The 12,217-nt window shown below is 46.3% G+C and overlaps 1 protein-coding gene across 1 annotated transcript; it reads left to right on the top strand.

Annotated features, from left to right (window-relative positions):
- The first annotated feature begins 314 nt into the window (after positions 1–314).
- LOC121749471 lies at positions 315–1,616 on the top strand. Its single transcript, XM_042144042.1, has one exon. It carries the CDS (start codon positions 315–317, stop codon positions 1,614–1,616), a length of 1,302 nt encoding a protein of 433 aa, XP_041999976.1.
- Positions 1,617–12,217: the final 10,601 nt, after the last annotated feature.

Below are 12,217 nucleotides of genomic sequence, written 5' to 3'. Positions count from 1 at the left end.
ACCCTTATGGCCTGAGAAAACTTTACGGAAAATGAGTTTGAAGATGATAAAGAGTGGGAGGAATCCTTTCCACATAATGAAGTTGCCGAGGGGTCCAACCTTGCGCTTATGGAGTCCGAGCCGTATAAAGGGGGGAATGACCTCCAAATTGTTGAATTTCAAGGGGGGCCTTCAATCCCGTCGGATATGCCCCTCTCTTGTTGATCATGTCTTTAAACTTTCTATTTTGGAATGTTAGGGGGATCGCGAATGCGTTAACCCAAAACGTCCTTAAAATACTAATTAAATCCCACAATATTTGCTTTCTTGCAATAATGGAGCCGCTCACTACCCCTAATCCGGACAAGTTTTCAAAAGCGCTGGGGATGTCCTTCAAGGGATCTAACACTAATGGGAAAATCTGGATTTTCGTTGGAGAGGGAATGGATTTTATTGTTGAGGATGACTCGGAACAGCTGCTTCATGGGAGATTTAGTTGTCCGTGGCTTCCTTCTCATATTCTGTTGTCGGTGGTTTACGCTAAGTGCTCAAGAGGGGAGCGTGTTGCGCTGTGGGAAAAGATGAGGGAAATTACTCAAGTGGTGGAAGGGATGCCTTGGCTTATTGGAGGAGACTTCAACACAATCCTATCTCTGCGGGATAGGACGGGGAGCGACACAAAACGCCAGGCGGAAATGGTTGATTTTGCTGAAGCCATTGAGGATTGTAGATTACTGGACCGGGGCTATGACGGAGCAGAGTATACTTGGGCTAAGAACGGCCTTATGGAACGATTGGATAGGGTGCTGATTAGTGAAACGACATCCCAATTATTCGATGCGGTACGAGTCACAAATCTCCCTCGCATCGCATCGGATCATGGACCATTGCTCGTCAGAAGCAGGCTGCCCAGCAACCATGAGGGCGGTAGAGCCTTCCGGTTTCAAAACATGTGGGTGCGACATGGGGGATTTAATGAGCTTGTGCGTGAAGATTGGATGGCCCCCACGGATGCCGAGGGCCTCTTCAACTTGAAACTAAAATTCGCAAGGATCAAAGGAGCTCTAAAAAGATGGAACAAAGAGGTCTTCGGGAATATCCATGCCAACCTCAAGAATTGTGAAGAGAACATCGCCGAGGCCCAAGCGGACTTTGAAGGGAACGCATCGGCCAGGAACAGGATGGAGGTCAACAAACGCATTGCCGAGTACATCCTTCTTCTCAAGATGGAGGAGGACTTTTGGAAACAAAAAGCGGCTCTCCAATGGCTGGAAGAGGGGGATAAAAACACCAGGTTCTACCAGAGTTGGGTGAAACAAAAGAGGATTCGTCTTCGAATTCATAAGATCATTGACAATGGGAGGGAACTCACAGATGATACGGATATCAAGGAATCGGCGGTCAGCTTCTTCCAAAACCTCCTTGGGCCCGACTATCCGGAACTAGATGAGCCGGACCTTAGCCTCTTGCAACGGATTCCACCCTCGGAGCACTTAGATGACCTCCCCAAACCGCTTGATGATGACGAAGTTAATTTGCCATTTTTGATATCTCGCCCAATAGTGCACCCGGGCCGGATGGTTTCTCGGCCTTATTCTATCAAGCTTGCTGGGGCATCATCGGACCAGACGTTGTAAGCCCGGTTAGACAATTCTTTAATGGGGCCTACCTCCGGCGGAGTGTCACGGCCACGAGCATTGTGCTCATTCCGAAGAAACCACTACCCGAGACATGGGGAGACTACAGGCCCATTAGTCTTTGTAATGTGATCAACAAGGTAATAACTAAGATCCTCACGAAGCGACTCGCCCCATTCCTACCAAGTATCTTGGCTCCAAATGAAAGCGGATTTGTGAAGGGAAGATTGTTAAATGATAATGTGCTCCTTGCACAAGAAATATTCCATGAGCTCCAAAGAAATAACCCAGCCCCTAATGTGGCTATAAAGATCGATATGGCTAAGGCTTATGATCGAGTACAATGGCCTTTTCTGATCAAGGTCCTCAAGCACATGGGTTTCCCGGAAGCATGGGTGACGATCGTCGAAAAGTGTATTGGAACATGCTGGTTCTCGATCCTCATTAATGGTGCGCCGGCGGGTTTCTTTAAGTCTACCCGTGGGCTCAGGCAAGGAGGTCCCATATCCCCAGCCCTCTTCGTGCTAGCTGCGGACTATCTCTCGAGATCACTTCACAATCTTATCCTTGGTTGCAAAGAGATGACGTTCAAAGCCACCCGAGGCAGCTTGGAGATCACTTGACAAACCCACGAACCCTCCACCGTGAAGGTGTTTGGATAAAAAAAAATCATTATCCTCTCATCCACTCTCTTCTTCCTCGTTATTGTTTGCATTTGCTTGAAGTTCCAGCCTCTCCAAGCGCTCTGAAACACTTTCCAGAACACGTCCAAGCCTTCTAAAATGTTGTTGCATGGCTTGCAACGTAGGATCAATTTAATTTTCATCAGTAGAATCCATCCTCACAGTTCACTCGTGTATTACATAAAAATAAACCCCACAAAACACTCGTGTATATCACTCGTTGGCTTTTACCTCCCCTCAAATAATCTCACCACTCAAGCATTTTACCACTATTTCTCTTTTCCAAAGATAACACAAGCAAAAAATAAATCAAGAACAAACAAGAACTAATAACGACCTACATCCCACAACCTCCGTCGGCTCGCTCCCGACGTCCACTCACCCCATCCCATACCCTCACCCCACTCTTACAACCGCCTTCCATCGGCGACGACCCCAAGACCCGAGTAAGCTTCATCGTGTTCTCCAAGAAGCACCACCTCCAACCTCTGACCCGCCATACCACCGTCTCGGATCGAGGCGCAGCACAACCGCCAAGGTTGTACCCCGGCTAGACATGCCGGACCCCACCGCGAACCCCACCCCGGCTCCCCCGAATCCCGAAGTGCCAAGGCTCATCCCTGATCACCTCATGGTCTTTCACGCGAGAGAAGACCCCAAGCCAAAGTCTTCGGCGAAAGATTTGAAGTTGAAGAGCAAGAAGATCCGGGTGGAGGCTAGGAAGAGCACGCCGGCTCCTCCAACTAAAGGACATGGCCGGAAGAGATTTGTGCCATCCCCACTACCGGAAGACAAGCAACTGAGGAAGAAACTAGACTTTGGACCGGAAGAAGGCTCTGATGCCGAGACCAACGGCACTAGCCGAGTAGCCAACGTCTCAAGGAGTAAGGTAAGTCTATTCCCGGCTAACCACAACGGCGACATGGTAGGAAAAAGCTAGAAAAAACAACCTAAGGCACCTGTGACCGAGGGAGAAGATGCGATGGCTCATGAAGAACCGCCGACAGCCGCGTCAACCCCCACCGCCGGCGAAGTACCCGACGAAATGGTGATGACCGTTGGGGAAGAAGAAGCCAAAGCAACATGCACATCCCAAGAGGATTTGGCTGACCAATGCGGTCCAAAAAGTGCATTGAGGAGTGAGGGAGTCAACTTACCCGAAATGGGAATAAAACCAAGGTCCCTTTCCGAAAGTGCATTTGTCCTCTACCAAAGTGGTGAGTCACATGTGGTGCATTACTCCTCCATCCCAATCCAGCCAATAGAGACAAAAGAGGGAGTTATTCTCCAAATCATCGACTTGGATGTGGCGGAGTCACTTGATGCGGCGACGGCTCAACCACTCCTTGTCGGAACTTCACCGGCGGCGGCCCACACAAACAATGTTGAACACCAGCAACCACGCATTGATAAAGATAGTAACCCACGCATGCTTTTCCTTGAGAATGGACCAAACCTAGAAAACTTCCCCCCCCCTTGGAAAGGGGAAGGACTCGGCGAATCCGGAGACGTTCGAATCTGGTTCGGCATTGGAGGGAACGGCCGGGACGATGAACTCTCATCAAAACACGTCTAAGAACACAATGCTTAAGGGGGCGGCAACCCTACCGGCCAAAGTGGTGCGGGCCAACAAGGAGACGGAGACACCTAAGCCACCCGATGAAACGATGGAAGAGGGGGATTCGAGCACGAACTCACAACCCGAATCTCAAAGCCCCAAATCAGCCGAGAGGATTAACAACAAGCCGAAGTCCATGGCCGACTTGGTGCGAGAGAAGCCGGCAAATGAAGGCCCGCAAGTATTTGTTCCGGAGAGCATCCAAAGTATAGGCTTTGCTTCATCGGTTAATGGGATCCCGTCGATTTACTTCTCCGGATCCGAAATCCAAAAGCTTGCATCAACCCTTGGACATGCAATTGTAGGTAAGTTTTGGCACTCAATTCCGGCTTCCAATCAAATACAAAAGGCGCTTGATAATATTAAATTTCGTCGAGGATATACGTGGAAATATATTAATGCCAACCATATTCTATTTCAATTTGAGGATTTGGCGGACTATGCTCGACTACTTAGTGGACCCAAGGGCACGCCGGTGTGGTTCATAGATCGGCACCCGATGAGAGTCTTTAAGTGGACTACGGACTTCGACGCCTATTGTGAGTCTCCGATCGCGGCGATATGGTGCAATCTAATTGGCCTCCCGATCCACCTATATGATCAATCGGCACTCTATGCAATTGGGAAACTCCTTGGAACCCCGATCCAAGTGGATAAAGCTACGGCCAACAAGTCGAGGATATCATTCGCGTGGTTGTGCATTGAGATCGACATTACTAAGCCACCACCCGAAGAGATTATCTTTGACATTTGTGGGCGCACAATGGTGTAGCAAGTTAAGTGGGATAAAATCCCGTTATATTGCCGGGAATGTAAGCACGTGGGCCATAATAGTGATGTTTGCTATGCGTCCGGGAAGGTGGAGCGTCCCCCAAAACGAAACTATAATATAGCTACTCCAAAACCATCACAACAAGGTGGAATGGGAGCCAAGAAGTATATGGATGAATCGAAACAAAACAATGATCTCATGGAATGGAAACAACAAGGGAAATCCAAAGCAAAAGAGAGTAACCCGTGACAACACCCAAAGGCTAGTGCGCGCCCGGGACCGGATTGGATGGGGCCCGACTACTTAGGGTAAATGCATAGCTCGGTGGGCAATGACATGACCATGGAGCACGGCCATAACCTTCCTAAGGGGCTGCTCGCCAGAACATCGTCCCTTGATGGTGGACGTAGGGGTAAGGCGAAAGGTGTGGTATTAGCGCGCCAAGGAGCAGTGCCGGCCTCGGACGACCATGGGTGCTCAAAAGGCTTCTTCAAGCCTTTTGTTCTAGACAACACCGGATCACACGAAGGACCAAGCCACATGAGCACCAACTGCTATTACGCCCTTTATGGCCAGAGAAAACTTTACGGAAAATGAGTTTGAAGGTGATAAAGAGTGGGAAGAATCCTTTCCACATAATGAAGTTGCCGAGGGGTCCAACCTTGCGCTTATGGAGTCCGAGCCATATAAAGGGGGGAATGACCTCCAAATTGTTGAATTTCAAGGGGGGCCTTCAATCCCGCCGGGTATGCCCCTCTCTTGTTGATCATGTCTTTAAACTTTCTATTTTGGAATGTTAGGGGGATCGCGAATGCGTCAACCCAAAACGTCCTTAAAATACTAATTAAATACCACAATATTTGCTTTCTTGCAATAATGGAGCCGCTCACTACCCCTAATCCGGACAAGTTTTCAAAAGCGTTGGGGATGTCCTTCATGGGATCTAACAGTAATGGGAAAATCTAGATTTTCGTTGGAGAGGGAATGGATTTTATTGTTGAGGATGACTCGGAACAGCTGCTTCATGGGAGATTTAGTTGTCCGTGGCTTCCTTCTCCTATTCTGCTGTCGGCGGTTTACGCTAAGTGCTCAAGAGGGGAGCGTGTTGCGCTGTGGGAAAAGATGAGGGAAATTAATCAAGTGGTGGAAGGGATGCCTTGGCTTATTGGAGGAGACTTCAACACAATCCTATCTCTGCGGGATAGGACGGGGAGCGACACAAACCGCCAGGCGGAAATGGTTGATTTTGCTGAAGCCATTGAGGATTGTAGATTACTGGACCCGGGCTATGACGGAGCAGAGTATACTTGGGCTAAGAACGGCCTTATGGAACGATTGGATAGGGTGCTGATTAGTGAAACGACATCCCAATTATTCGATGCGGTACGAGTCACAAATCTCCCTCGCATCGCATCGGATCATGGACCATTGCTCGTCAGAAGCAGGCTGCCCAGCTACCATGAGGGCGGTAGAGCCTTCCGGTTTCAAAACATGTGGGTGCGACATGGGGGGATTTAATGAGCTTGTGTGTGAAGATTGGATGGCCCCCACGGATGCCGAGGGCCTCTTCAACTTGAAACTAAAACTCGCAATGATCAAAGGCGCTCTAAAAAGATGGAACAAAGAGGTCTTCGGGAATATCCATGCCAACCTCAAGAATTGTGAAGAGAACATCGCCGAGGCCCAAGCGGACTTTGAAGGGAACGCATCGGCCAGGAACAGGATGGAGGTCAACAAACGCATTGCCTTGTACATCCTTCTTCTCAAGATGGAGGAGGACTTTTTGAAACAAAAAGCGGCTCTCCGATGGCTGGAAGAGGGGGATAAAAACACCAGGTTCTACCAGAGTTGGGTGAAACAAAAGAGGATTCGTCTTCGAATTCATAAGATCATTGACAATAGGAGGGAACTCACAGATGATACGGATATCAAGGAATCGGCGGTCAGCATCTTCCAAAACCTCTTTGGGCCCGACTATCCTGAACTAGATGAGCCGGACCTTAGCCTCTTGCAACGGATTCCACCCTCGGAGCACTTAGATGACCTCCCCAAACCGCCGGATGATGACGAGGTTAAACGTGCCATTTTTTATATCTCGCCCAATAGTGCACCCGGGCCGGATGGTTTCTCGGCCTTATTCTATCAAGCTTGTTGGGGCATCATCGGACCAGACGTTGTAAGCGCGGTTAGACAATTCTTTAATGGGGCCTACCTCCCGCGGAGTGTCACGGCCACGAGCATTGTGCTCATTCCGAAGAAACCACTGCCCGAGACATGGGGAGACTACAGGACAATTAGTCTTTGTAATGTGATCAACAAGGTAATAACTAAGATCCTCACGAAGCGATTCGCCCCATTCCTACCAAGTATCGTGGCCCCAAATGAAAGCGGATTCATGAAGGGAAGATTGTTAAATGATAATGTGCTCCTTGCACAAGAAATGTTCCATGAGCTCCAAAGAAATAACCCAGCCCCGAATGTAGCTATAAAGATCGATATGGCTAAGTCTTATGATCGAGTACAATGGCCTTTTCTGATCAAGGTCCTCAAGCACATAGGTTTCCCGGAAGCATGGGTGACGATCGTCGAAAAGTGTATTGGAACATGCTGGTTCTCGATCATCATTAATGGTGTGCCGGCGGGTTTCTTTAAGTCTACCCGTGGGCTCAGGCAAGGAGATCCCATATCCCCAGCCCTCTTCGTGCTAGCTGCGGACTATCTCTCGAGATCACTTGACAATCTTATCCTTGGTTGCAAAGAGATGACGTTCAAAGCCACCCGAGGCAGCTTGGAGATCAGCCACCTCGCCTATGCCGACGATGTCATCATCTTTACACAAGCAGCCGCAACACCTCTTAGGAGACTACGCGCATGCCTGGACCACTATGCCGCGGTTTCCGGACAACAAATCAATCTTGGAAAGAGTAATTTCTACATTGCGTAGGCCAACGAAAGTTGGGCAAATTCAATCCAAAGTGAAGGAGGCTTCTCTAGAGGTACATTCCTTTTTCTATACCTTGGGGTACCTATTTATAGAGGGGTGAAGTGTACGAATATGTTCTTGTTCCTACGGGAGAAAGTCTCGGTGAGAATCTCCGGGTGGGCCCATAGGCACCTCTCCTTTGGAGGGAGACTCACACTGATCAAAAGCACGTTGGAAGCGATCCCACTTCATATCTTCCAAGCAATTGAACCAACGGGAGGTGCCCTCAAGCAACTAGACCAACAGCTGGCTCGATTCTTCTGGGGATCGAGAAATGAGAAGAAAAAGACACATTGGATTGGTTGGGACCAGGTTTGTCTACCCACGGCCGAAGGAGGATTGGGAATCCGGAAGGTTAAAGAGGTGCTCCGGGCATTCAACATCCTCTATGGCCATCTTCATTTGGAGACTCCTATCTAACCGAATCCCGGTGGACACTAAGCTCCAGTGGAGGAAAATGGAGATGGCATCTAAATGCCAATGCTGTCCACATCGGCCGGGCATTGAATCCCTGCAGTACCTATTCATCCAAGGGAGTGGAGCTTCCGCCGTTTGGAGGGAATTCGACTCATGGTTCGGGGGTTCTTCACCTCATCTCCGGATAAATGACACCATCCCTGATAGGCTTAAAGTTTGGGCGCAAAGAGTTCGGCAGCCAGGCAGGAAGCACCTCGGCAGGGCTATGCCGTACATCATCCTTTGGTTCCTTTGGGCCGAACGCAATAGGAGTCGCCATCAATCGGTAAGGTTTAAGCCATTTAACGTTGTTTGGCAGGTGCAAACGTTCATCAGAAATGACATGACAAATGGGACTTACAAACCGAAGCACTGGAAGGGAGTTCTCCTTAAAGTCAATATTCCGAATCAGGCTGAGCCACGGAGGTCTAGGCCGCTTGCGATGACCATCAAGTGGAACCCACCAGAACAACCATGGATCAAACTCAATACGGATGGTGCGTACTATGAGGATACGGACAAAGCCGGAGGAGGAGGGATCGTGAGAGATCATAGGGGACACATGTTGGCAGCCTTTGCGACCCCACTCGAGGCACACTCGGCCCTTGAGGCAGAGCTACTTGCCATTCAAGTAGGGCTGAACCTGGCCATGGAATTCAGGCGACCAATCTGGGTGGAATCGGATGCACAACAAGCAATCAAGCTAATTAATGACTCATGCTGGGGGCCGGCCCACCTCTGCTGAGTGACCTCGCGGATCAAACTCCTCAAGCGCCAACAGGACATGCGCTTCACCTTCATCTATCGGGAAGGTAATAGCGCGGGAGATCTCCTTGCGAAAATTGGTATGGAAAGGATTGATTTTTGCAGAATGGGAGCCGGATCAGCACCAAGACACCTCGCAGCAATCGTGCGGATGGATGCAATCGGAACCCCAAACATCAGGGTTCAAAATGAGGAGAAAGAATGGGGATGACTGGCGGTCGAGAGGATTGTAGTTTGTTTGGTTTGGGCTATTTGTATTTTGCTTTTGGAAGGGAGTATGATGAGGTCCGGACCTGTTGTCACGGACCGCATACTACTGCTGCCTTAGATTTCGGGACACCACTTCTGGGTGTAGCCATGCATTGTACTACTCTCCTTGTGAAATATAGGGATGAGGGACCCACGAACCCTCCACCGTGAAGGTGTTTGAATAAAAAAAAAAAAACCAAACTTCAACCCTTGAATGAAGGATGAAAGGAAATGGTCAAGAAAATATGAGGTGAAATATGTATTTCGTTTTTTTTTATTTCTTTTTGGTTTTTTTTTGCAGTTTTTTTTTTCGAGGATATGAAAGATAAACAATGTAAGATAAAGCTAAGGATAGATCAATACCAGTTGGCTCGTGATACCAAATGATATGGATTGGGATACGACGAAGGACCCGTTGGATATATTGATCCAAGAACCCCACGTATAAGGTTTGGCAGCGGACTCCCTTGATTGGTAATCTGGTTTGATCCACTTCCAGAGAAACCTAGACCCGTTGGCTATATGATCAGCCAAGAACATCGGTATGGTTGAACGCCACAAGATCTTGCCCAAAGTATCTTGATAAGTTCCAAACAAGTGAAAAACTCTACAAAGAGAATTCAACTCACAAGACAAAGTCGTCCAGAGCCTTTGTCCTAGCGGCAAGGAGCTTAGACATTATTGCATGAGGTGCCGAGTTCGAGCCCTCTTGACATCAGTTGTAATTTCCTCCTATCTATAGTATAGGAGTTTATTTGTAATTTCCTCCCTTATATAGGAGTTAATTTAATAAATAAAAAAAAACTCACAAGACAAAGTCTATTTTCGTATTTGATCAATGGTGTGTTCAAATGACATGCTTACAAGCCTATTTATAGGCTAGAATGGACTCTTGAAAGTCTCACATCATTAGTACAACTTAAGACACTTAAAAATGACTCATAATAAAAGAAAAGTAACTCCTAAACCTTTGGTGTAACTTTAGGATATCTAAAGTCACTTATTTAACATAAAATGTAACTAAAATAGACCCTTCATTTTGGCTGCTCCAACTTGGACGAATATGCATCATGTATCATCAATTTGGGCCTCCAAAATTTGATATGTAGTGACTCCAAACTTCAAGCCTTGGGCTGCCCACAAACTTGAATAATATTCACCACTTGGCCCAATGTAGAATGGTCTTGTAATTGGGCTTTTATTTCAACAACTAAAAGCAACATGGACTCATTTATCTTCTTAGCTCTAGCTCTTGTAATTGGCCCACTTGGAATGATCAATGGATCCATCTTCTTGTCCTTGTAGATCAACTTGGTGTGTCTCCATCATTCCCTTCTTCTTCAAGAGGATTCGTCCTCGAATCTAATTCACCAACATTAGGAGATAAATCAGAAACATGAAAAGTAGCACTTACATTAAACTCACCAGGTAAGTCTAGCTTGTAAGCATTATCATTGACTTTTGTAATCACTTGGAATGGTCCACCTCCTCTTGGCTGCAACTTGCACTTTCTTTTCGAAGGAAATCTCTCCTTTCTCATATGCAACCAAACCCAATCTCCCGGCTCAAAGATGACTTGTTTCCGACCCTTGTTGGCTTGCTTTGCATATTGTTCTGTCCTCTTTTCAATGTTGAGTCTTACCCTTTCATGCAATCTTTTCACCATTTCAGCCTTAGATTTTCCATCAAGACTTGCACGTTCTTCAATAGGTATTGGAATCAAATCTAGTGGACTCAATAGATTAAAACCATACACAACTTCAAATTGAGAAAAGTTAGTAGCAGAATGAACACTTCGATTATAAGCAAATTCAGCAAAAGGTAAGCATTCCTCCCAACTTTTCAAGTTCTTTTTAACTAAAGTTCGTAGTAATTGAGACAAAGTTCTATTAACTACTTCAGTTTGTCCATCTGTTTGTTGATGACAAGTAGTAGAAAACAAGAGTTTAGTTCCCAACTTATTTCACAACACACGCCAAAAATGACTCACAAATTTAGCATCTCGATCACTCACAATTGATCTAGGAACACCATGCAAACGGACAATTTCTTTAAAGAACAAATCAGCAATATGAGATGCATCATCAGTTTTGTGACATGGAATAAAATGTGCCATTTTTTAAAATAGCCTTCATGCCTATGAGCTTCACGCACAAGCAATTCACGCATAGAACCTTTAGGAATGCACAGTTTATTTTCTCTAAACAAATAGCTATCGTGCCTATAGAACTTATCAAATGCAGCATGCTCACAAGCTAAATAGATAGAAGAAAAGTCCGGGTCATTATCATACATTTCCTTAATCAACTCAAAACCAAGCAACTTAGAACTCAAAGTAGCGATCAAAATGTACCTCCTAGACAATGCATCAGCCACAATGTTTTCTTTTCCCTTTTTTGTATTTGATTACATAGGGAAATGATTCAATGAATTCCACCCACTTAACATGTCTCTTGCTAAGCTTACCTTGACCTTTCAAGTACTTGAGAGATTCATGATCCGTATGAATTACAAACTCTCTAGGCCACAAGTAATGCTGCCATGTTTCCAAAGCTCTAACCAAAGCATATAACTCCTTGTCATACGTTGGATAGTTCGATTGAGCTCCTTTCAACTTTTCGCTAAAGTAAGCGATTGGCTTTCCTTCCTGCAACAAAACAGCTCTTATGCCTACTCCAGATGCATCACATTCAAGCTCAAACATGTTATCAAAGTTAGGCAAAGAAAGAATTGGTGCAGTTGTAAGTTTTTCTTTAAGGAGATTAAAAGCATGCTCTTGTTTTTCTCCCCAATAAAAACAAACATCTTTTTTCACAATTTCATTCAAAGGTGCAGCAATTGTATTAAAATCCTTGACAAACCTCCTATAAAAACTTGCAAGACCATGAAAACTTCTAACTTGTGCTACATTTTGAGGAATTGGCCATTCTAAAATAGCTTTCACCTTCTCCTTTTCCATTTCAATCCCATTAGGACTTATAACAAAACCCAGAAAACAACTTTATCCATGCAAAAGGAACACTTTTTTAGATTTGCATACAATGTTTCTTTTCGTAAGGTATCCAAAACTGCACG

The sequence above is a fragment of the Salvia splendens genome, chromosome 9 (genome assembly GCF_004379255.2).
Source record: "Salvia splendens isolate huo1 chromosome 9, SspV2, whole genome shotgun sequence".
In the NCBI taxonomy this organism is placed as follows: Eukaryota; Viridiplantae; Streptophyta; class Magnoliopsida; order Lamiales; family Lamiaceae; genus Salvia; species Salvia splendens.
Note: the sequence above shows the minus strand (reverse complement) of the source record. Positions and strands in the feature narration are given on the sequence as shown.

Bases quoted from the DNA above. Each gene is read 5' to 3' on its own strand.
- LOC121749471 (XM_042144042.1), top strand. From the start codon at position 315: ATGGAGCCGCTCACTACCCCTAATCCGGACAAGTTTTCAAAAGCGCTG.